A 22,750-nucleotide genomic window follows, 5' to 3' on the forward strand; every position below is an offset into this window, starting at 1 on the left:
AAGCAAAAATTCTACGTGATGTTCCCTTCCTGAATGCAGTTGAATGTTTAACCAGAAAATGCAATTTAGGATTATTACAACATTGAAGCTCAGGTACAGGCATAGGCCATTGAACCTTATTAGATCATGGCGAATCATTTTCCTCTGTAATTTTCCCAAACTATCTCCGTATGCTTTGGTTTCATTAGTTTTCAGAAATCTATCAACTTGTCTTGAACATACTCAATGACTGAGCTTCCACAGGGATAGAGAGTTCCAAAGATTCAACACCCTTTGTGTGAAGAAATTCCTCTTCAGCCTTATATGACCTCTTAATCTTGTGATTATATCTCCTGATTTTAGACTCACCAGCGAGAAGAAAATCTTGTATACATCCAACCCGTCACGCCCTGCAAGAACTTTCTAGGTTTCATAAGGTGACCTCTCATTCTTCAAAACTCTAGGGAATATAGACCCAAGCTCCTCAGTCTCTCCTCATAAATTAATCCTGCCATCCCAGGATGGGATGAAACTGATGAAACTCCACTGTACTCCATCTTTGACAAGTATAATCCCTCATTGGACAAGGAGATAAAAACTGCACAATACTCTGGGTGAAGGCTCTGTACGACTTCAGCAAGACATTTTGACTCTTGTACTCAATTCGTGATGAAGGCAATTATGCCATTTGGCTCCCCACTTGTTTGCTGCATCTGCATGTTAAAGTTAGTGATTTATGAAATATTCTGCCTTCACTTTTTTCTACCAAGCTTCACATTTATTCTAATATATTCTATCTGCCATGTTCTAGTCCGTTCACAGAGCCTGCGCAAGACCTCTTGAAACTTTGTTGTTTTCTCCTCACAACTTTCACTTCCCTCAGTTTGGTGCCATAAATGAGTTTGGAATCATTTATATAGATTGTGAACAGCTGTGGACCTGGCACCAACCCTTATGGCAACCAACTTACGACATTTATTCCCACACTCTGCTTTATGTCTTAACAAATTCTCAATCCATGTAAGTGTATTTTCCCTAATCCCATTGGCAAAAAGTGCAAGAAGACAGATGAGTTTTTTTTAGTGTAGCAACTTGTTAATTGAATTCACTACCAGGTAGTGGAGGTGAATTCAAAATTAATTTCAAAAAGGAATTAGAAATATAATTAAGAAAGAAAAAACAGTAAAGAGTTATGGGGAGAGGATAAATAAGTAGAGCAGTTCTGTGAAAAGACTGGCATATAGGTGGTGCTGTATGATTCTGAGAGTCTAGCACATGAGCTTTAAAGCGATTGTAGTGTACTTCCGTAATTTCAGTTTAATCAATTAACGTTGACTTGGAATTAAACCTGGACCTGCCTGTTTTATTCAACTTTCTTTTTAACGTAAGATGTTCAGTATCTCAGAGGGTTTTAAGGCCTCTGACTTCACTAACAAGTTGCAATTGTAAAATTTCAAATTAACTAGAACCTGTTTTGGTTACAATTTACAATAATTCATTTTAATTAAAATGCCAGGTGCTACTTAGTCCTTTATTCTGAGTTCATATGTGTTTCAGTTGCTTTCACACTTACACATTACGCAAGAGTTGCAACCTGATTATTTGATTGTGTTCTTTTTACTGCAGAAAAACCCAGCATGGCTCATTAGACCAGAGTTCGCCACCTCAAAGCAGCATATCTGCCTCATACAATCATCCAATGCTAGGGATGTACGATCCCAAAGATGACTTTCCGCTCAGAAAAACAGGTAACGCTGCATTGATGTGAAGGTTTTCATAAAGCTAAGTCTAGTTTACTGATGTGAAAGCAAAACTTTTTTATGTTTGATTATTTTGATTGTAACTAGAATCAAATAGCTAATTTTTAATAATGCCACCTAAAATAACTGCATAGAGGCTAGTATCCCGTTACCAAGTCACTCTTTATTTACACATGCGCAGTGCAAGCACTCTGACCAGCTAGCCCAGAGGCAGCCCCGAGAGTGAGGAAAGTCTCAAAATCTCCTTTTTATATCTGTCAGTCAGGACTCCATGATTGGCCCAGAACAACAGCCCTAATCAGGATTCTCATAATCAATGAGATCCAGCTGGCCCTATTGCAATCAGTGCATCCCCCCCCCACCCCAGGGTGGCTTGTATGTTATAGCCTGTCTCTTGCATCTAGAGCATCTTGGGAGAGGTTCCTCCTCCTCTTCAGACAGTAACAGAATCTAGGCTAAATCTATCTCTGACAATCTCAGGTTTCTTGGATACTAGACGTAAGGGGAGAACCCATGGTTTCAGACAAACTTTCTGGTCATTCTGAGGGATCAGGTATATTTTTCTCCTGCCCTGTTTGCAAGGTAGCCACTTGCATGATCCACATGTTTGTTCAAGACTGCCTCATCTACCCAAACATTGTATGTCACAGACTTGACCTTGTGTTGACCTCACCTCATAACCATGCAAGGCCATTTCTGTTGCTTCGACACGAAACTTCGTCCCCTGATGTAAATTGTCGGTCTCGCATAGAGGACGTATATGGCCAGTACTGGCGTTCTTGCTGCTGTTTCACCTTGCCCTCCCAAGTCCGGGAATATCAAGTTTAACCTGGTTTCTTCCATTGGCAACTCCCCTTGAGTTATCCCTGCAGGTGTGTGAGGGGTTGTCCTATAATCAAACAGGAACCGGGTTATTTGGTATCAAGTGAATGTGTAGGCCATTTCATTAAGGCTGCCTTCAATGTTTGGATTGCACTTTCTGCCAGACCATTGAACAATGGATGGTGTGAAGCTGTCCGAACATGCCGAATAAAACTGATAGCATCTCAGGATTAGAGGAGGCTCGGGTTGTAATATTCCTTAACTAATATTCCTTGGGCAGCACGGTGGCACAGTGGTTAGCACTGCTGCCTCATAGCGCCAGAGACCCGGGTTCAATTCCCGCCTCAGGCGACTCTCTGTGTGGAGTTTGCACATTCTCCCCGTGTCTGCGTGGGTTTCCTCCGGGTGCTCCGGTTTCCTCCCACAATCCAAAAATGTGCAGGTTAGGTGAATTGACCATGCTAAATTGTCCGTAGTGTTAGGTGAAGGGGTAAATGTAGGAGTATGGGTCTGGGTGGTATACGCTTCGGCGGGTCGGTGTGGACTTGTTGGGCTGAAGGGCCTGTTTCCACACTGTAAGTAATCTAATCTAATCTAATCTAAATCCATCAACTCTTGAAAGGTGCCTCAGGGAAAGTTAGGCTCCTAATAACTGAAAATGCTGCTGGTCCACAAGCAGTTAAAAAGATTATTCATTGATTTTTATCTGCCAAAAACCATTTGTCTAGAAAAAAAAACACATTCTTTCCACGTATTGGGCCCAGTCTTTGATTGAACAAGTCAAGCTTCCCAAATAAAAATATTACGCCAGAAATGCTTGCCGCAACTCATAGACGAATGTTGTGAGCAAATTCAGGGAAATACTGTTTTCTCTCATCACCACTGAAAAATTGTACAGAGGCTGGTATCCAATCACCAAGTCACCCTTTATTTACATGTGCACTGTACATGGATTCTGACCAGCTAGCCCAGAGCCAGTCCCTGGAGTGAGGAGACTGTTGAACCTCCTGTTTGTATCAACACCGCCTCTAAAAGAGAAAGAACCTAATTTAAACACTTTTTCCAAACATGAGCAAGCACTTCATTAAAATGTTAAGAGAAAATTAGCATTTTCAGAGATTCAGTTGGTTAGAGGAGATGAAACTGTGGCCATCTGCCTGTTGCTTATTTTTGAATCATTTTTATTGCTTATGTTGGTTCAGCTTGACTCTTTTTAGAATAAGAAAAAAAGGACCTCTTGTATCCTTTGTTTCATTAATGACTGTGCCTTTGTCATGAGGTCAGAAGTAGGGATTATTACTAATGATTACAATATTCAGTTGCATGCGAAATTCTACAACTTGGAAGTGTGTCTTTAATATAGTGCACTTCCTTCACTCTTTAGGATAAGTACAATGCATGATCATTTTGCAATAAGATGTATTTGTACTTTAGAATAGTTAAGTGCAGTAGCATAGTAATGATTCTTACCTATACCCAAAAATGATATGGCAAGCCATTGAGTTATATTATCACCTTGTCAGTGCAACTAGGCAATGGATGCCTGCATGTGAGATCCATATTCTGGTAATGAATTTTGCCAGTATTGTAAAACAAATTTCTATTCATTCATGGGATATGTGTTTCGAAGGCTAGGCCAGCATTTATTGCCCATTCCTAATTGTACTTGAAAAGGTATTGGTGAGCTGACTGTGTGAACCACAGCAGTCCAGGCTGAGTGACTTGACCCAAAATGCTGTTAGGAAGGAAGTTCTAGGATTTTCATCCAGCGACAATGAAGGAGTGGCAATGTTGTTCCAAGTCAGGGTGGGTTGTCACTTGGAGAGGAATTTATAAGTGTGGTGCTCCCACACATCTGTTTTTGGTCTTATAGGTCAGTGCTTCCCCAGCAGATTGCACCATGACCATGTTGTGAATGTTGAAAATTATTGTGACCCCTTAATGAAAACTAAGAGGTGCTAATGAGCCATAGCATGTTAATTATGGGAGATTCAGCAATGGTAATACCATGAATGTCAAAGGGACAATGATTAGATTCTCCTTTGTTGAAGATGGTCATAGGCTGACAGTTGTGTGGCACAAACATTACTTCCCCAAGCCTGGATTATTTTTCAGCTGTTACACTGTAAGGATCCAAACTACTTCTGTATCTAAGAAGTTGTAAATGGTGCGGCGTATGATGCAATCACCAATGAATATCCCTACTTATGACAATTTTTTTCATTTATTCTTGCACTGTGGCCATTGTTACCGAGGGCAGAATCTATTGCCCATCTCTATTTGTTCAGAGGGCCATTAAGAGTCAATCACGTTGAGAGTCTGCAGTTACAAAGAATGGGCTATGCCTAAAGGACATGGGAACCAGATAAGTTTTTACAACAATCAAAGGTTGTCTTCAAATTTCAGTATCTGCCATGGTAAAGTTTAAAGCCATGTTACCAGAGTATCAGCCTTGGGTTCTGGATTTCTAGTCCAGTGACATTACCACCTTGCCACTGCCATCACCATGATGGGAGGAAGGTAATTGATGAGGCAGCTGAAGATTTTGGCCTGGGGCACTAACTTGAGGAACTCCTGCAGAGATGTCCTAAGACTTAAATGAATGACCACCACCAACCAAGAACGTACACCTTTGTGCTTAGTACGACTCCAACCAGAGGAAAGTTGCCCCCGATTCCCATTAACTCCAGTTGTGCTAGGGTTCCTTAATGCAATAGTTTATCAAATGTTGAGACCAGGGGATTGGAAAACTTGTCAATGTTTATTTGAAAAGGAAAGGAGACAAAAAAACTCAGGTTATTATAGACCAATTAGCTTAATGTCTGTTATTAGAAAAATGTTCGAGCCTGCTACAAAGTATATAATACTTAGAAATACAAAATATGTTCAACCATCATGTTCATGGCTTCATGAAGGGGAAATCATGTTGAGTGAATTTACATGTGGGAGAGTCTGAGACTAGAGGGCATGATCTCAGAATAAGGGTCACACATTTAAAAACAGAGATGAGGAGGAATTACTTCTCTCAGAGAACAATGAATCTGTGGAATCTTTTACTGCAGAGGACTGTTGAGACTGGCTCATTAAGTGTCTCCAAGACTTTCATCAGTAAGAAAATCAGAGTTATGTGGAAAAGCCTGTAAAGTGGAGTTGAGGATTTGTAGATCAGCCATGATTTCATTGGTGCAGCAGACTCAGTGGCTGAGGGGTCTATTTCTGCTTCTCCATCTTATGGCAGTTGCTGTCACCCACCTCTGGAGTTCAACAATTTTGTTCATAATTGAACTGAAACTGTCTTGAGGTGAAGAGCTGAATTATCCTGATGGAACTGAGCATCACTGAGCAATTTATTACTGAAAAGTGCTGCTTGATAGCATTGTTAACAAGCCAGTTTCTACCTACTCCCCAAAATCCACAAGAAGGACTGTCCTGGCAGGCCCATTGTGTCAGCATGCTCCTGTCCCACTGAACTTATTTCCTCCTACCTTGACTCCACCTTCACTCCTCTGGTTCACTCCCTCCCCACCTACATCCGGGATTCCTCTGATGCTTTGCGACACATTGACAGCTTTCAATTTGCAGGCCCTAACCACCTTCTATTCACCATGGATGTGCAATCTCTTTACACCTCCATCCCACACCAAGACGGCTTGAAAGCTCTTCGCTTCTTTCTCAAAAAGAGGTCCGAACAATCTCCATCCACCACCACTCTCTTCCACCTGACTGAACTTGTTCTCTCTCTCTCAACAACTTCTCCATCAACTCACCCCATTTTCTCCAAATCAAAGGTATAGCAATGGGTACCCGCATGGGTCCTAGCTATGCCTGCCTTTTCATGGGGTATGTGGAACATTTCTTGTTCAAGGCCTACCCAGGTCCCCTCCACAACTGCTTTATCGGTACATCGATGACTATTTCGTTGCGGCTTCATGCTCTCGTCCTGACCTGGAAGCATTCATAAACTTCGCTTCCAGTTTCCATCCCTCCATCACCTTCGCCTGGTCCATCTCCGACACTTGCCTTCCTTTCCTTGATCTTTCTGTCTCTATTTCCGGCAATAGTCTATCCACTAATATTCATTACAAGCCCACTGACTCCCACAGCTATCTGGACTACAGCTTTCTCATCCTACGTCCTGTAAGGACTCTATCCCTTTCTCTCAGTTCCTCGCCTCCGCCACGTGTTTTCCGATGAGGCCACTTTCCAAAGTGGTGCTCTTAATAAGTGCTCCTTCTTCTCCAACCATGGCTTCCCACCTACAGTTGTTGACAGGGCTTTCGACAGCATGCGGTCCATCTCCCGCGCCACAACCCTCACCCCCTCCCTCCCCTCCCAGAGGGATAGGGTCCCTCTTGTTCTCACCTTTCACCCCACCAGCCTTCACATGCAAAGACTAATCCTCCGCCATTTCCGCCAACTCCAACATGACGTCACCAGTAAACACATCTTCCCTTCCCTCCCCCTATCTGCATTCCGCAGAGATCATTCCCTCCGGGACAACCTAGTCCTCTCCTCCATCACACCTAACACCTCTACCATCACACACGGCACCTTCCCATGCAATCGCAGAAGGTGCAACACCTGCCCCTTTACTCCTTCCATGCTCACCATCCATGGCCCCAGACACTCATTTCAGATAAGCAGCATTTCACTTGTATCTCTTTCAATTTGGTCTATTGCATTCATTGCTCCCAATGTGGCCTCCTCTGTATCGGAGAGACAAAACGCCATCCGGGTGATCGTTTTGCTGAGCACCTTCGGTCTGTACACAATCAGGTTCCAGACCTTCCTGTGGCTTGCTACTTCAATGCACAATCCTGCTCCCATACCCACATGTCTGTCCTTGGCCTGCTGCAATGTTCCAGTGAAGCTCAACGCAAACTGGAGGGACAGCATCTCATCTTCCAACTAGGCACGTTACAGCCTGACGGTCTCAACACTGAATTCAACAACTTCAGATAATTTTATTTCATTTACTTTACTTATCTTTTTTTATATTTTTTTTCACTTCTGTACCTCTTATTTCTTGATTGTCTCTCTTTCTCTCGCTCTCCACTCTGTTCGTCACCTTTTTTCTCTCCTCTTCCCCCTTTGCTGCCCTTCTCCCCTGTTTTCCATTTTGCCTCTGCTTCACCCATCACTTCTCTCTCCCCCCCCCCATCCCTCACATATTTTGTCAGTAGCACTGGCTTCAGCCTTGGTCATTCACAGCTCCTAATCTCCCTATCTCTCTATGCACTGTCATTATCACCTCTTTATTGCTACCTTTGCTTCTGGAGCCATGACTCACCTTCTCTCAGCTGGAAGTTTAGAACTAGGGTGAGGTGGGGGGGAAGGGGAAATGAGGAAACTGTTGAAGTCCACATTGATGCCCTGGTATTGAAGTATTCCGAGGCAGAAGATGAGGCGTTCTTCCTCCAGGCGTCTGGTGGTGAGGGAGCGGCGGTGAAGGAGGCCCAGGACCTCCATGTCCTCGGCAGAGTGGGAGGGGGAGTTGAAATGTTGGGCCACGGGGCGGTTTGGTTGATTGGTGCGGGTGTCCCGGAGATGTTCCCTAAAGCGCTCTGCTAGGAGGCGCCCAGTCTCCCCAATGTAGAGGAAACTGCATCGGGAGCAACAGATACAATAAATGATATTAGTGGATATGCAGGTAAAACTTTGGATGTAGAAGGCTCCTTTAGGGCCTTGGATAGAGGTGAGGGAGGAGGTGTGGGCGCAGGTTTTACAGTTCCTGCAGTGGCAGGGGAAAGTGCCAGGATTGGAGGGTGGGTTGTTTGGGGGCGTGGACCTGACCAGGTAGTCGCGGAGGAACGGTCTTTGCGGAAGGCGGAAAGGGGTGGGGAGGGCAATATATCCTTGGTAGTGGGGTCTGTTTGGAGGTGGCGGAAATGTCGGATGATGTGGTTTATGCGAAGGTTGGTAGGGTGGAAGGTGAGCACCGGGGCGTTCTGTCCTTGTTACGGTTGGAGGGGTGGGGTCTGAGGGCGGAGGTTCGGGATGTAGACGAGGTGCGTTGGAGGGCATCTTTAACCACGTGGGAAGGGAAATTGCGGTCTCTAAAGAAGGAGGCCATCTGGTGTGTTCTGTGGTGGAACTGGTCCTCCTGGGAGCAGATCCGGCGGAGGAATTGGGAATACGGGATGGCATTTTTGCAAGAGGTAGGGTGGGAAGAGGTGTAATCCAGGTAGCTGTGGGAGTCGGTGGGTTTGTAAGAAATGTCAGTGTCAAGTCGGTCGTCATTAATGGAGATGGAGAGGTCCAGGAAGGGGAGGGAGGTGTCAGAGATGGTCCAGGTAACTTTGTACTCTATGCTACTTTCTCCCCACCCCCACCCTCCTCTAGCTTATCTCTCCACGCTTCAGGCTCACTGCCTTTATTCCTGATGAAGGGCTTTTGCCCGAAACGTCGATTTCGAAGCTACTTGGATGCTGCCTGAACTGCTGTGCTCTTCCAGCACCACTAATCCAGAATCTGATTTCCAGCATCTGCAGTCATTGTTTTTACCTCACCTTCTCTCAGCCTAGTATAAATACCTCCCTATTTTTCCCCTTTTTTTTGGCTTTGACAAAGGGTCAGTTAGACTCGAAACGTCAGTTCTTTTCTCTTCTTACAGATGCTGCCAGACCTGCTGAGATTTTCCAGCATTTTCTCTTTTGGCACAAGTCCTTTATCATCTTATGCAGCAATTTCAAAACCATGAATGTGATTTTAAAATTAGAGTAATTTATTTTCAAGATCTCTGATATATAAGAAAAAGGAACACGTTTTTGTTTGTCTGAATCACAGTATAAATAAATCATTATCTCAATTACAGAACTGGTATCTACAAGGCAGTGTAGAATATTGCCCAGGTATCCCCTCTCTCCACAAAACATCGAATATGAGCAATTATCATTTTATCAACTAACTCTAAATATCAGCAAAGTTATGGAATTTGTTGCTGATAGTGCTTTCGAGTGATACCTGCACTCTCATATATCCTGTTCACTGTTACTCAACTTAGGGCTCTACCAGTGTCTCTTCATTCCAGATGTCCTTGCAGCCTTGGTCCAAATATGAATAAAGGTGCTGAAGTACAAAGCTTACATGAGAAGCCTACCTTTGACACTAAGACAAGAATTAATCAAGCATAGCTTTGGGGTGATTCACAAAAATTGTGTCTCTGAGGAAAGCTGTCCTCTATTAGAACCTACTGATTGTAGGGGAAGGTGGTTGTGATTGTGAGAGGCCAATCATCTCAGCTAAAGGACAATTACTCCCAGTATTCTCTAATCAATCTGTTCAGAAATATTATTACACACCTCTGGAAAATGTGGGACTTGAACCTAGGCCTTCTGGCTCAGAGCTAGGGACACTACCATTATGCCACCAGAGCCTCTTTTTCAGGATAGCATCCTCATCCTAAACATCTTCACCTGCTATATCAATAAGCTTCCCTCCATCACAAGGTTAGAAGTGCTAATGTTTGCACAGTGTTCCATTCAAAATTCCTGAGATAATGAAGCAGTCTATGCCCAAGTACATCAAGACTGGGATAGCATCCTGACTTTGACTGGTAAATGGCTCGTAATGCTAAAGGCGCACAATGACCATCTCCATTAGAGTCTTGCCCACACCATTAACATTGAATGACATTCCATTGCTGAACCTCCCATTATCAATGTAAAGGGAGGCTGTTATTGACTAGAGACTTAACTGAATCAGTTGCGGAAGATCAGGTCAGAAGCTGCATATTCAGTTGTTTGTGACTCTTCAGGTGACTCTCTAAGTCCTGTTGACCATCTGCAGGACAGCAGTTTGGTGTAAGATGACATATTTTCCACTTGATTTGGTGGGTGCCGCTCTAGCAATCCTTGAGAAGCTTGACCACATCCAAGACAAAACACACTGCTCAATTGGCACCCATTCATCAATTTAAAAATTCACCTATCTACTGTGTACCACATACAAGGTGCATTTCATACAAGGTGTTTTGGAAAATCTAAGAACTTTAGAAGACCACTTGGAAGATCAGCAGACACATGCAAAAATCACTAGCTGCAGTTCTCCTCTAAGACACACATCATCCTGACTTGGAAATATATGGGGTTTTCATTTATCACCACACGATCAAAATTTTGGAACTTCCTACTTAACAGGACTGCAGTGATTCAAGGCACCTCTTGCTCAACGACAATTTGAGGTGGCTAATAAATGATAACCTTGCTAGTGACTTAATGGGCAGCCTTCATTCGCAATATATCCACACCAAAGATTCTTATAAAGGATAGTATTCTACAGTGGGCAAACACTCATCATAAGGAACAAGACTGAGCTTTGCCAAACTGATTTTGTTCCTTTGCTTCTTTGTGAAATTAATGTCTGATTAGTTTGTGGTGGATTCTATTGCCAGGACTCAAATGAGTAAGAACGTTGAGCCAATCTATTTACCATCTACACCATTTATATAACTTAACTAGAAAAATAATGTTTTCATACTATAGAAACTATCTACTAACCACCACTTTCTCAAGCATCCAGGAATGGTAATAAATGTTGGCCAAGGCAGCAACACCCATATCAAATGAATGCCTTTTTAAAAAAAAATTCAATCACCTTACAAAGATCATACTTCATTGATCTAGTAATATTTCATTTCTTGTCTTCATACTTGAATGATGAAAATTGGGTGAGAAATTATCAGTATAGCAAACTCATCTGTTCCAGTTTTCATTGAGACCTATTTATGCTGGTTGCATTTATTTCTGTCATTTTGCATTTTTTCATAGCCTTTCATAATACAGTTCTTCATTCTAAATGTTTTGGTCTTTCATGTTTAGTCATCTTCCTTCTGTGTTACCCTGTGAAGCTATTTGACCTGTAGCAGACATGGCCTAATTATGGGTGCTGTTATGATATCAGTTGCTTTTGCTGTTTCCATTACGCCATTTACTTGAATACAATTCAGATTTTTCAAATACAATTACTTTGGCTTTGCATTATGCACACTGAGGCTTATTTTCAAGTCAACTTTCCATTACAACGGTTTGTTAAAATAACGGATAATAACACTTTATGGGAGTTGCTTTTCACCAAAAATATTTGTAAATGTATCCCAGTAACAAATGTACAGTAATATAAAATAAAAGAGAGAAACTCAGCAGGTTTGGCAGAATCTGTGGAGAGAGAAATGTTTTGATTCCAATATGGCGCTTCTTCAAAACTGTAAGCAGATGGAAGATGATGCTATTTTATGCTATTGACAAAGGGGGAAAAGGAGCAAGTGAAACAAATGGTTAGGTGCCCAGACTAAAAATCAAGGGGATTGATAATGATGCTTTCAGCAAAGCAGACCTATTTTCTCATTTCACACCTAACATTTATACCTGTTTACATATTGATTCTCTTTGCAACCACCAGAACCCTTTGCTACTCCACTTCACTGTTCCAATTATAGGCTGGTTCTTCTCTTTGTCACTGATAAGGTCATACCAGCAAATGCAGAAGAAAAGTACCCTGTGATTGGAGAAGTGGCTCCTAACCATTTCCTTCCAAAACATTTCTGAAGAGACCAATGACTCTGCAAAAGTCTGATAAATGCCTTCCTTCTAACCTGTCTGAAGCCACCTATGCACAAACATGCAGGAACATCTTTAACTGCAGTGACAACACAAATGTCTACATTGTACTTGTCCAAACACCGCCACTAAGCAGTAAAAAGACTACTGAGCTTTTCCAGGACTATGTACCAATATCTTTCAATGCTTTTTACTGCAAAATGTCAGCCATTGTAAGATATGATCAAATTCAAGCTAAAGACATCATTCACATGTTTACTGAGTCACTGTTTTCATTTTTTTCTCTTTGAATGCCTATTTAGACAAATCTCGGTATGTAACAGCTCCCTTGGCTATCTCAGAACCCTGTTTTAACACTAATTTGTGGGCAGGCACTCTACAGTTCTAGTTTTCAGATTTTACAGTACTGCAGTTCAAACAAGATTTTGTTATCAGTTTTGCCTCAATATAGACATAATCAATTTAATTCTGGTTTTGACCATGTAAAACCTGCCTTAGTTAAACTGAACATTAAAGTGTAACATGTCATCTGCTTCTATTATCATTTCATTGCTTTTTAATATATTTTTCTAAAACTTGAAACAAATAAGCCTTGAGCTGTAGTGTGGTCCATCTGGCTGGACGTAATGTATTTTTAAAATATGACATATTCTTGCCAGCTTCAATGACTACCCCATTAAAAATGCAGTTCCCTCTTGAATTTAATAATGCTGTCTACCTTTCTCCTCACATTTCTTTACTGTTTGAAGAAATTAGTTGTACCATAACACATCAAGATGTTTTCTTCCTCTTGCTCGGACTGCTTTGATCTGCAATCCCTCTCACTAACGGACTGACACAATTTAAGTTTTGAAGTGGGATCACAGAGGGAAATGGGAATGGGTAGCACTGTAGTGATGGTCATTGAATTTGGTATTCCATACTGTTGAAATGTAATGATTCATTATGAATTTTTTGAAAATATTTTGACAATGTGAATCTTTATTGGAATCAGATAAATTCTTTGCATGAATTTCCTGTACATAATTAAGGAATCTCGGATGAATAGCTCAGGTTCTTTAAATATTTGTGAAAAATAAGTGCTAAGAATGATAAGTTTTAATGCAAATCCTAAAAAGATTTGCATAGGTTTCCAGATGAGCAAATTCTAAAAACATCATGTAGCAAATTCTTATCACAGTCTAAGCTGAATATAACATGAAATCATTAAATCATAAAAGCTATGAAAGGAAGCCATTCAGCCCAATTAGTCTTTGTTAACTTTCTGTGAAGCAAGCTAGTTGACCCCGTCCTCTCGCTATAGCCCATAATCCTGCAAGTCTTTTCCCTTCAGGTAGCTGTCTGGTTTCCTTTTGAAATCATTGATTGTCTCTATTTTCAGTACCCTCATGGGCAACAAGTACCAAATCTCCTTTACTGTAATAAGGAGGTCAATCTCTCTTTCTCCAAACTAATCTTGTAGCTGCATATCCCATTTCTGGAATCAGTTTGGTAAATCTTCTTTCAAGGAGCATCACATTCTTCCTAAAGTGTAGTGACCAGAACTGGACACACTGCTCTTGACATCGCCCAACCAGAGCTATGCAAAGACAGAGCACAACTACTGTGCTTTTGTACTCAATGCCTCTATTTATTAAGCTACTTCCTCATTAAATGCTGCTATTAACAAAGATCTGTGCAGAATCAGCATCAGGACTGTATCCCATGCATTATTTAGAACTGTGCAATTAATTTTATATTGCCTATGCTTATTCCTTCTGGCAAAATGCATCGCTTATCCTTTCTTGCATTAAAATATGTCTTCCACTTGTCTGCCCGTTCTGCTATCCTAATGGTGTCCTTTTGTAAACAATTCATATCATACTCACTGTTTGCTACTATTTCATGTTTGGTATCATCAGAAAATTTTAACATTTTTACTTCATATATTGAAGTAATTCCATAATATATTTTAAAAAATAGTCCACGTACTGAACTTTGGGAGCACCAATCTCTACTATCTCCTAATATGGAAAATAAAACCATTTATCATAGCAGCTTCTTTTTAGCCACTTTTATTTTATCCGATACCTTTTATCTGATACTTTATCACTTTTTTAAAAATTCATTTAGTCAACATTGACTGCATTTCTCTCATTAAACTTCTGTTACTTTATCAAAAACTTGTTAGATTGGTCATGCACAACTTGTTTTTTCACAATCAGTGTCGCCTGTCACTAATGAAGTCAAACCTCTCCAAGGGTCAAATGATTTTCTTTCTGTTCTCCACAACTTTCACTTATTGGTCTAGTCTAGAGCAGTCTTTGGAGAAAAGAAGGCTGAGAAGAAATTTGATGGGGCTATTAACAATCATGAGGGCTCTAGACATTGTAGATCAGGAGAAAGCTTCCTCTTCTTGCAAGGACTAAGGGCAGGAGGGTGCAGATTTAACATAAATCTGATAGACATTTATAAAATAATGAGAAGCAAAGATAGAATTAATTGTAGTTGTCTTTTCCCTAGGCTGGGGGATTTCAAGACAAGGGGGCATATTTTTAATGTGAGGGAGATTTAAAAATGACATGAGACAAATATTTTGCACCGAAGTTTGTTCACATGTCAAAGTCACAGAGTCATAGAGATATACAGCATGGAAACAGACCCTTCAGTCCAACTTATCCATGCCTATATCCCAACCCAATCTAGTCCCACCTGCCAGCACCCAGCCCATATCCCTCCAAACCCTTCCTATTCATATATCATCCAGATGCCTTTTAAATGTTGCAATTGTACCAGCCTCCACCATTTCCTCTGGCAGCACATTCCATACACGTACCACCGTCTGTATGAAAATGTTGCCCCTGAGATCTCTTTCATATCCTTTCCCTCTCCCTCTAAACCTATGCCCTCTAGTTCTCGACCCCCCCACCCCAGGGAAGAGACTTTGTTTATTTATCCTATCCATGCCCCTCATTTTATAAACCTCTATAAGGTCACCCCTCAGCCTCTGATGCTCCGGGGAAAACAGTCCCAGCCTATTCAATCTCTCTCTATAGCTCAAATCCTCCAACCCTGGCAACATCCTTGTAAATCTTTTCTGAATCCTTTCATGTTTCACAACATCTTTCCGATAGGAAGGAAACCAAAATTGCATGCAGTATTCCAAAAGTGGCCTAACCAATGTCCTGTACAGCTGCAACATGACCTCCCAACTCCTGTACTCAATACTCTGACCAATAAAGGAAAGCATATCAAACACCGCCTTCACTATCCGATCTACCTGCAACTCCATTTTCAAGGAGCGAGCTGTGAACCTGCACTCCAAGGTCTCTTTGTTCAGCAACCTTACCATTAAGTGTATAAGTCCTGCTAAGATTGGCTTTCCCAAAATGCAGCAGCTCGCATTTATCTAAATTAAACTCCATCTGCCACTTCACAGCCCATTGGCCCATCTGATCAAGATCCTGTTGTAATCTGAGGTAACCTCCTTCACTGTCCACTACACCTCCAATTTTGATGTCATCTGCAGACTTAGTAACCATTCCTGTTATGCCCACATCCAAATCATTTATATAAATGACGAAAAGTAGTGAACCCAGCACGAATCCTTGTGGCACTCCACTTGTCACAGGCCTCCAGTCTGAAAAAGAACCCTCCACTACCACCTTTGTGTACTACTTTTGAGCAAGTTCTCCTTTTATTCCATGAGATCTAACCTTGCTAACTTGTCTTCCATGGGAAACCTTATCGAATGCCTTACTGAAGTCCATATAAATCATGTCCACTGCTCTGCCCTCATCAATCCTCTTCATTACTTCTTCAAAAAATTCAATCAAGTTTGTGAAATGAACTTCCTGAGAAAGCAATGGATGTGGGTACAATTGCAACATTCGAAAGATATTTGGATAGATACGTGAATAGGAAGGGTTTGGAGGGATATGGGCCAGAAGCATCCAGGTGGGACTAGTTTAGCTTGCGATTATGTTCGTCATGGATTGGTTCAACCGAAAGATCTGTTGTGCTGTATGACTCGATAATTGGTAACAAAGCAAAAATGGCAAGCAATGAGTGGTTAAGGTCAGGAATGCACTGCCTGAGCATGTAGTGGAAGTAGATTCAATTGAAGTATTCCAAAAGGAGTTAGACTGGTATCTGAAAAGAGAGAATGCGCAGGGTTATTGGAGGAAGCAAGAAAATGGCAGTAGGTGATTTGCTTATTTGGAGAATCACTGCAGGCATAATTGGCTGAATGGTCTCTTTTGTGCTATGATTCTATTAAGTAGGAAAATTTGATTTGTTAGTCTCTGCTTTTATTTGAGTTAGTTAAAAGGAGTAAAATCATAAAGATCCGCTGACTTAATTTTGGTTGTATTATCAACGCTGAGTTGACTAATAATCCTGGTCAGTATAATTCTTTACAGTCGAAACACTTGTTCATAATATTCAGGTATATAATCTACTCCAAATATTAACTTATTCAGGAAATGAATTGATATTGAAGATCGCATATTGCAATTTTGTTTGTTGATAGTAAAAGTTATTTTTTTAAAAAGAAATACCTTTGGGCCAATCCTTTTATCATGCTATTAAAGCTACTTGCTATACAGTTCTTGAAACTTGAATGAATGGCTAGTTTAAAACTGGCATTTTTATGAGTGAAAGGAGCAATATACTTTTGTGTTAAATGTTGCAGCATAGTCATGGTGCCATATTTTCCTTCAATTTGTAGGTTATGATTCAGTTTGCATGATGAGAGCTGTTAAATTGTGTTTAATGCTCATTTTTAGGGAAGTACAGTATTTCAAGGAGGTAATACCAATTAAATTCAGATGAAAATGAACAAAAGAATCCCAGTTGTGAGTAGATAAATTAAAGGCTTTTTGCATAGGTCACCACTATTTAAGAACAACAAAGCTTCTACCATTGAGAGTACTGTAATTCAAAGGAAGCTGAAACTGCATGAGTGGGTTGATACGAAGAAGCCTGTAATTTGTGTAGCTGCTTTGTTGAGCTTAGCATTAAATGTTCTGTCTCTTGAGTTGAAGAGGTGATCTTTGACATCTGCCCACATACATTTCCTGTCAAACAGCAGACCAATCACTCCCGTTCTGTCTGCGCATTCATTGTCCAGCGCCCACGCACAGTCAAACGGAATATTCTTACAACTTGTCATTAAAACTGAATGCATACTGACCCAATGGGCCTTGTAATCGACAAGTAATTTGCTGTGGTGAACAAGAGCTTCTCTGGGCCAACACTTGAGGGAATGTGCACACAATTTTATCTTCAAGCCAAGGGACAACAACTGTTCTTAAATTGTTTAGATTATGATGTATAGGATTAATAATTACATAGATGCATTTTTTTAATCACACTATTCTGCAGAAGTGATTACTTTTGAATCAGAACTGGGTTTATTGGATATGTTGAAAATCTGAAATAAAAACAGAAGATTTTGAAAACTGAGCAGACATAGCAGTCTCTCTGGAAAGAAAAACAGTTAGCAATTCAAGCCAATGAAATTTTAATCAAATAGTATTTACATACACTTTTAAGCATTCTGAGATTTAATTGCTTAATGTTGAAGTTTATACAAAGCTAAGCAGCAACGTGTGCTTTGAGGAAGATTTAAAATATTTCTGAATGACTTGGAAAAGCTTAATAATTGGGTTAGAACATGGCAGATAGACTATAACGTGGAAAATGTGAGATTATCCAATTTGGTCCAAAGAACAGATTTGCGGAGTATTTCTTAAAAGGCAAGAGGTTGAAAAGTGTAGTTGTGCAAAGAGACCTGGCAGTCCTCGTCAATAAGTCACTGAAGGTTAATGTGCAAGTGTAACAAGTTTATTAAAAAGGTTAATGGAATGTTAGTCTTTATCGCATGAAAATTTGAGTACAGGAGTAATGAAATCTTTGCTTCAGTTGTATGGGAATTTGATTCGAGCACACCTGATGTACTGCATGCATTTTTAGTCTCCTTATCTCAGGAAAGATATTATTTCCAGAAAGAGAATGTGACAAAGGTTCACCAGGTTTATTCCAAGATTGGTAAGACTATCCAAAGGGAGAGATTGGGCAAAATGGGCCCATATTCTCTGGAGTGTCAAAGAACAAGAGATGATTTCATTGAAACTTAGAAATTACAAAATAAAGGAATAGGCAGACGCAAGTAAGCTGTTTCTCCTGATTGAGGAATCTAGAACCAGGGGTACAATTTGTAAAATAAGGTCAATGGCACTTGGGTTGGAGATAAGGGTAAATTATTTTATTTAGGGGATGGTGAATCTTTGGAATTCGCTACCCCAACAGGCTGTGGAAACTTGGTTATCGAAATATGTTTATAGTAGAGGTGGATAAAATTTTGATCACTGGTGTAAAGGGATAATGTGGATAAAAGACACTGAAGTATTTGATCAGCCATGATAGTATTAAATGACGGAGCAGTCTTGATGGCCTGAATGGCCACCCTTGTTCCTATGAACCAAACTTCAGATTGTTTCTCAAATGTGATTCTTTTTTAGAATATACGCATTGTCAACATGGATAACATTTATTGCCCATCTCATCTAAAGCCCTCGAGAAGGTGCTGGGGAGCTATATTCTTGAACTGTTGTACTCCTTGGAGATTAGAGATACATACAGTGCTATTTGGAAGGGAGATCCTGAATTTTGAATCGGTTACAGTGAAGGAACAGTGATATAGTTCCAAGTCAGGATGGTGTGTGACTTGAGTGGTACTTGCAGCTGGTGCTGTTCCCATGGATCTGCCCAAATCTTCTCAGTGGTAGTGGTTATGGGTTTGAAAGACACTGGCATATTGCAGTTGCTGCTACTGTGCATCCATAGTGGAGGGAGTGGATGTTGAAGGAGATGGATGTGGTACCAGTCAAACAGGCAGTTTTGTCCTGGATGATTTGGAGCATCTTGAGTATTGTTAGAGTTGCAAACAACCAGGAAAATTGAGGGTATTCCATTACACTCCTGACTTGTGCTTTGTAAATGGTGGACAGGCTTTGGGGAGTCAGAGGGGAATTACTCACTACAGAATTCCTAGACTCTGGCCTGCTCTTTTGGTTGCACTATTTAAGTGGCTAGTTCAGTTCACTTTTCATCCATGGTAACGCCCCAGATTTGATAGCAATGGTAATGTCCTTGAACATCATGACAAATTATTTCCTGTTTGGTACTTATATTGTGCTCATGCTGCTTGCCATTGATCAGTCTCCATCTGCGTATTGTCCCGGTCTTTCTGCATATGGACAGTTTGATGTACACCTATGCCATATTATATATAAACCAGTGGGATATGGATGTTGGCCATTTTTCCTGAAAAGTTTAAAAATCAAACTTTTTAAGACCTGTGATTTTAAAACAGTAAATGTATCCTGAAGCGTTAGTAAAAATTTTTTTATAATCTGCAGGTATTCAACAGAAGGAAGAAAAAAGCTTTTAGCTGTGGTCAAATCTGGGATGAGCAACTTTTAGATTTAGTTCCTAAGCTTTTGGGCAGTTTCAAGGAGACCTGACTGGGTCAGAAGCAAGTATAATCTCTCCTAGAAAAGGAGATTTTTCAGAACAGTTAAGGAAACAAATTACTCTAGTGAAAGAATGTAGGTTGTGAAACATCCAGTCTAGGGAATGTTTGGTTGTTCAAAGTTTGAAGAAGTCTAAGCTGTCAGTCGTATGAATAGTCGAGGGAAAAGGCTCGAAGTCTCATGGGATGGAACTGAAAAGAAGCTGACCGATTTTATAGGGAAGAAATTTCTCTGATCTTTTGAGTCACTACAATGATGATGCCTGGGAGTAAATGAAATTTGGTTTTGCCACGTTTTGAAATCTTTAAAACTGTTACATCTAGCTTGTTTTTTCTATATTATATATCTGCTTTATTGTTAAAACCAAATTTGCAGACTGTGTGCTCGTGTTTCACTGAAATCTAAGAGGTAGGACCAGGAGTAAACCATTCAGTCCCTCTCGCCTGCCAAGCCATTCTATAAGATGTTGGTTGATCTGTCCCAGACCTCAACTCCTCAATAGTACATGTATCTACCTGTTGCCTCTTTAAATACTTCTAGTAATCTAGCCTCCACACACTCCAGGGTGAGAATCCTAGACACATACTTCCCTGTAAGAGAAGAAATTCCTTTCATCTCCGTTTGAAATGAGTATCCCTTTATTTTGTAAGTACAGTATGTTACCTAGTTTGAGGTACCTCCAATTGTGGAAACATCTTCTCAATATCGACCCTGTAAAGCTCCTTCAGAATCTTGTACGATTCACCCCTCACTCTTTTCGACTCTGTACAAATGCATAACCTGTTTAGCTGTTCTTGATAAGTCAACCCCTTCATCTTTGGAATCATCTAGTGAATCTCTTTTGATCTGCCTCTAGTGCCAATAAATCCTTTTTTAAATACAGGGACCAAACTGGACACAGTTCTCTAAGTGCAACCTCACCAATACTCCATGCACTTGTAACAAGAATACCCTATTTTTAAACTCCAAATCCGGCGCAATCAACGCCAAAATCCCCTTTGCCTTCTTAATTACTTGCTGAACCTGCATGACCATGTTTTGTGCTTCATGCACAAAAACACCCAGATTCCTCTGTGCTGCATTTTCCAGTGGTGTCTCTCTCTTTAAATAATACTCAACCTTTGATTCTTCCTACCTCACACTTTCCTACATTAAACTCCTATTTGTGAGATTTTTGACCATTCACTCAACCTACCTATACACTTTACAGACTTCTTGTGTCCCATTCACAACATGCCCTTCCACCTATTTCTGGATACTTTATACTGTTCCCTCCTCCAAATCCTGAATACAGACAGTTAATTGAAGATGTAAGTCTGCTTCTCCTAGCACTCCACTCGTTATGTCTGTCCAACTTAAAAGAGACCCGTTAATCTCAATTTATTGTATCTGTGTATTAAATAATCCTCAATCCAGGAATTATGCCCAAGACACTGAATTCCTATCTTGTGCAGTAATTGTGACAATTTATTGAACGCCTTTTGGAAATGAAAAACTATGCATTAAATTTTACAAAAATGTGGTCTCTCAGCCCAGATTTCCTTGTGGGATCAGACCTGCCTATAGTAACATCAACTGAGATCATAACAGCACTTCAGTATCTCTGGAGTCATGCATGTGTCTGTGGGTTATCTACTCAGCACTTATGGCTGAAAATGAATGCAAGTGCTTCAGCTTTACCTTTTATCCTGATGTACTGGACTCCACCATTATTGAGGTTGGGAATTTTGTGATATCTCCACCTCCTGCTGGTTGTTTAATTATTGATCACTCCTGACTTCACCTGACGAAGGAGCAGTGCTCTAAAAGCTTGTGATTTCAAATAAACCTATTGGATTGTAATCTGGTGTCATGAGACTTTTGACTCTGTTCACCCCAGTCCAACACAAGGATCTCCACGCCATGGCATCATTGATGAGGGTTGATCTTCTGGCATGGTGGTAATAGTAGCATGGAAGATATGCTGAGCCATGACATTACAGATTTTTGGTTGAAGAGAATTCTTTTATTCTGACTTCATTTCAAGTACATTTATCTGAAAATTCAGAGTGGCACAGATGATTTTATGTTAAAAGTTCAATTATTTCTAAATATTGAGAACAGAGTCACAAGTTCCTTAAAAAGATTTCCAAAGGGAACTAGTTTGCTTTTCAGCTGTGTTTTTCCTGTTTTGAATTTGCATAATTTTCTTTGATGATGAGCTTTTGAGATATTATCATTTGAAATTGATGAAGATTCCTTTGATATCAAAGTCAGGCAGACTGATACTACTTAAATATAACTATTCATTCACAGTTTCCTAATATTTGCTATGTAATAAATGCAGGATAACACATGAACACAGGAATTTGATGAATTAATCTGACACTTTGTTGCATGAGCAACAAAGTTCGACAGTACAAAATAAAGTATCCTCTTTGGTGTTTCAAGTTCAGAATGATGTCAACACATTTCACAAATGCCACTCTGATGAAGATAAAGCAAGTGTTATTGACACTAGTAATATTATCACTGGACTGTTAATCTGTAGACCCAGATAATGTCCTAAGGACCCAGGTTCAAATCCTGCCATGGCAAATGTTGGAATTTGAGTGGAATAAACATCTGGAATTAAAAGTCTAATGATGACCACGAATCCATTGTCAATTGTCAGAAAAACCCATCTGATTCACTAATGTTCGTTAGGGAAGGAAACTGTCATCCTTACCTGGGCTGCAGTACATGTGACTGCAGACCCACAGCAATATGCTCGACTCTGGGCAATTAGGGATGGGCAATAAATGCTGACTTAGTTAGAGACACCCATATCCCATGAATGAATTGTTTTTTAAAAAAATCACATTCCATTGATCAATTGTCTATAAAGTATTTTTCTGCTGAGCAAGTTATGGTGTGACAATGTTGGCATTACACCTAGAACATCACCAATCATCTCAGACAATTAGTGCAACAGTGAGCAAAAATGTTACTGTCCCTATTTTAGGTAAACAGCTATACTTTTGAAATACTGAGTGAACAATGGTGAACAAGGAATTCTGGGTTTAGATTCTAATTTAGAATTGGAGTTTGAAATGAGAGAGAGTCATTTTCATTCCTACTTTACAAAGGAAGTTAT

General features: G+C 40.4%; 1 protein-coding gene across 11 annotated transcripts in view; it reads left to right on the forward strand.

Annotated features, from left to right (window-relative positions):
• The window catches only part of hdac4 (histone deacetylase 4), a 497,199-nt gene that overhangs the window by 316,178 nt on the left and 158,271 nt on the right, over window positions 1-22,750 (forward strand). For all 11 annotated transcript variants that reach the window (XM_072578375.1, XM_072578377.1, XM_072578374.1 and 8 more), the window contains one exon: window positions 1,606-1,727. In XM_072578375.1, the coding sequence (XP_072434476.1) occupies window positions 1,606-1,727 (122 nt within the window). The remainder of the gene's footprint in view (window positions 1-1,605; window positions 1,728-22,750) is intronic.

The sequence above is a fragment of the Chiloscyllium punctatum genome, chromosome 10 (assembly GCF_047496795.1).
Source record: "Chiloscyllium punctatum isolate Juve2018m chromosome 10, sChiPun1.3, whole genome shotgun sequence".
NCBI classification, from domain to species: Eukaryota; Metazoa; Chordata; class Chondrichthyes; order Orectolobiformes; family Hemiscylliidae; genus Chiloscyllium; species Chiloscyllium punctatum.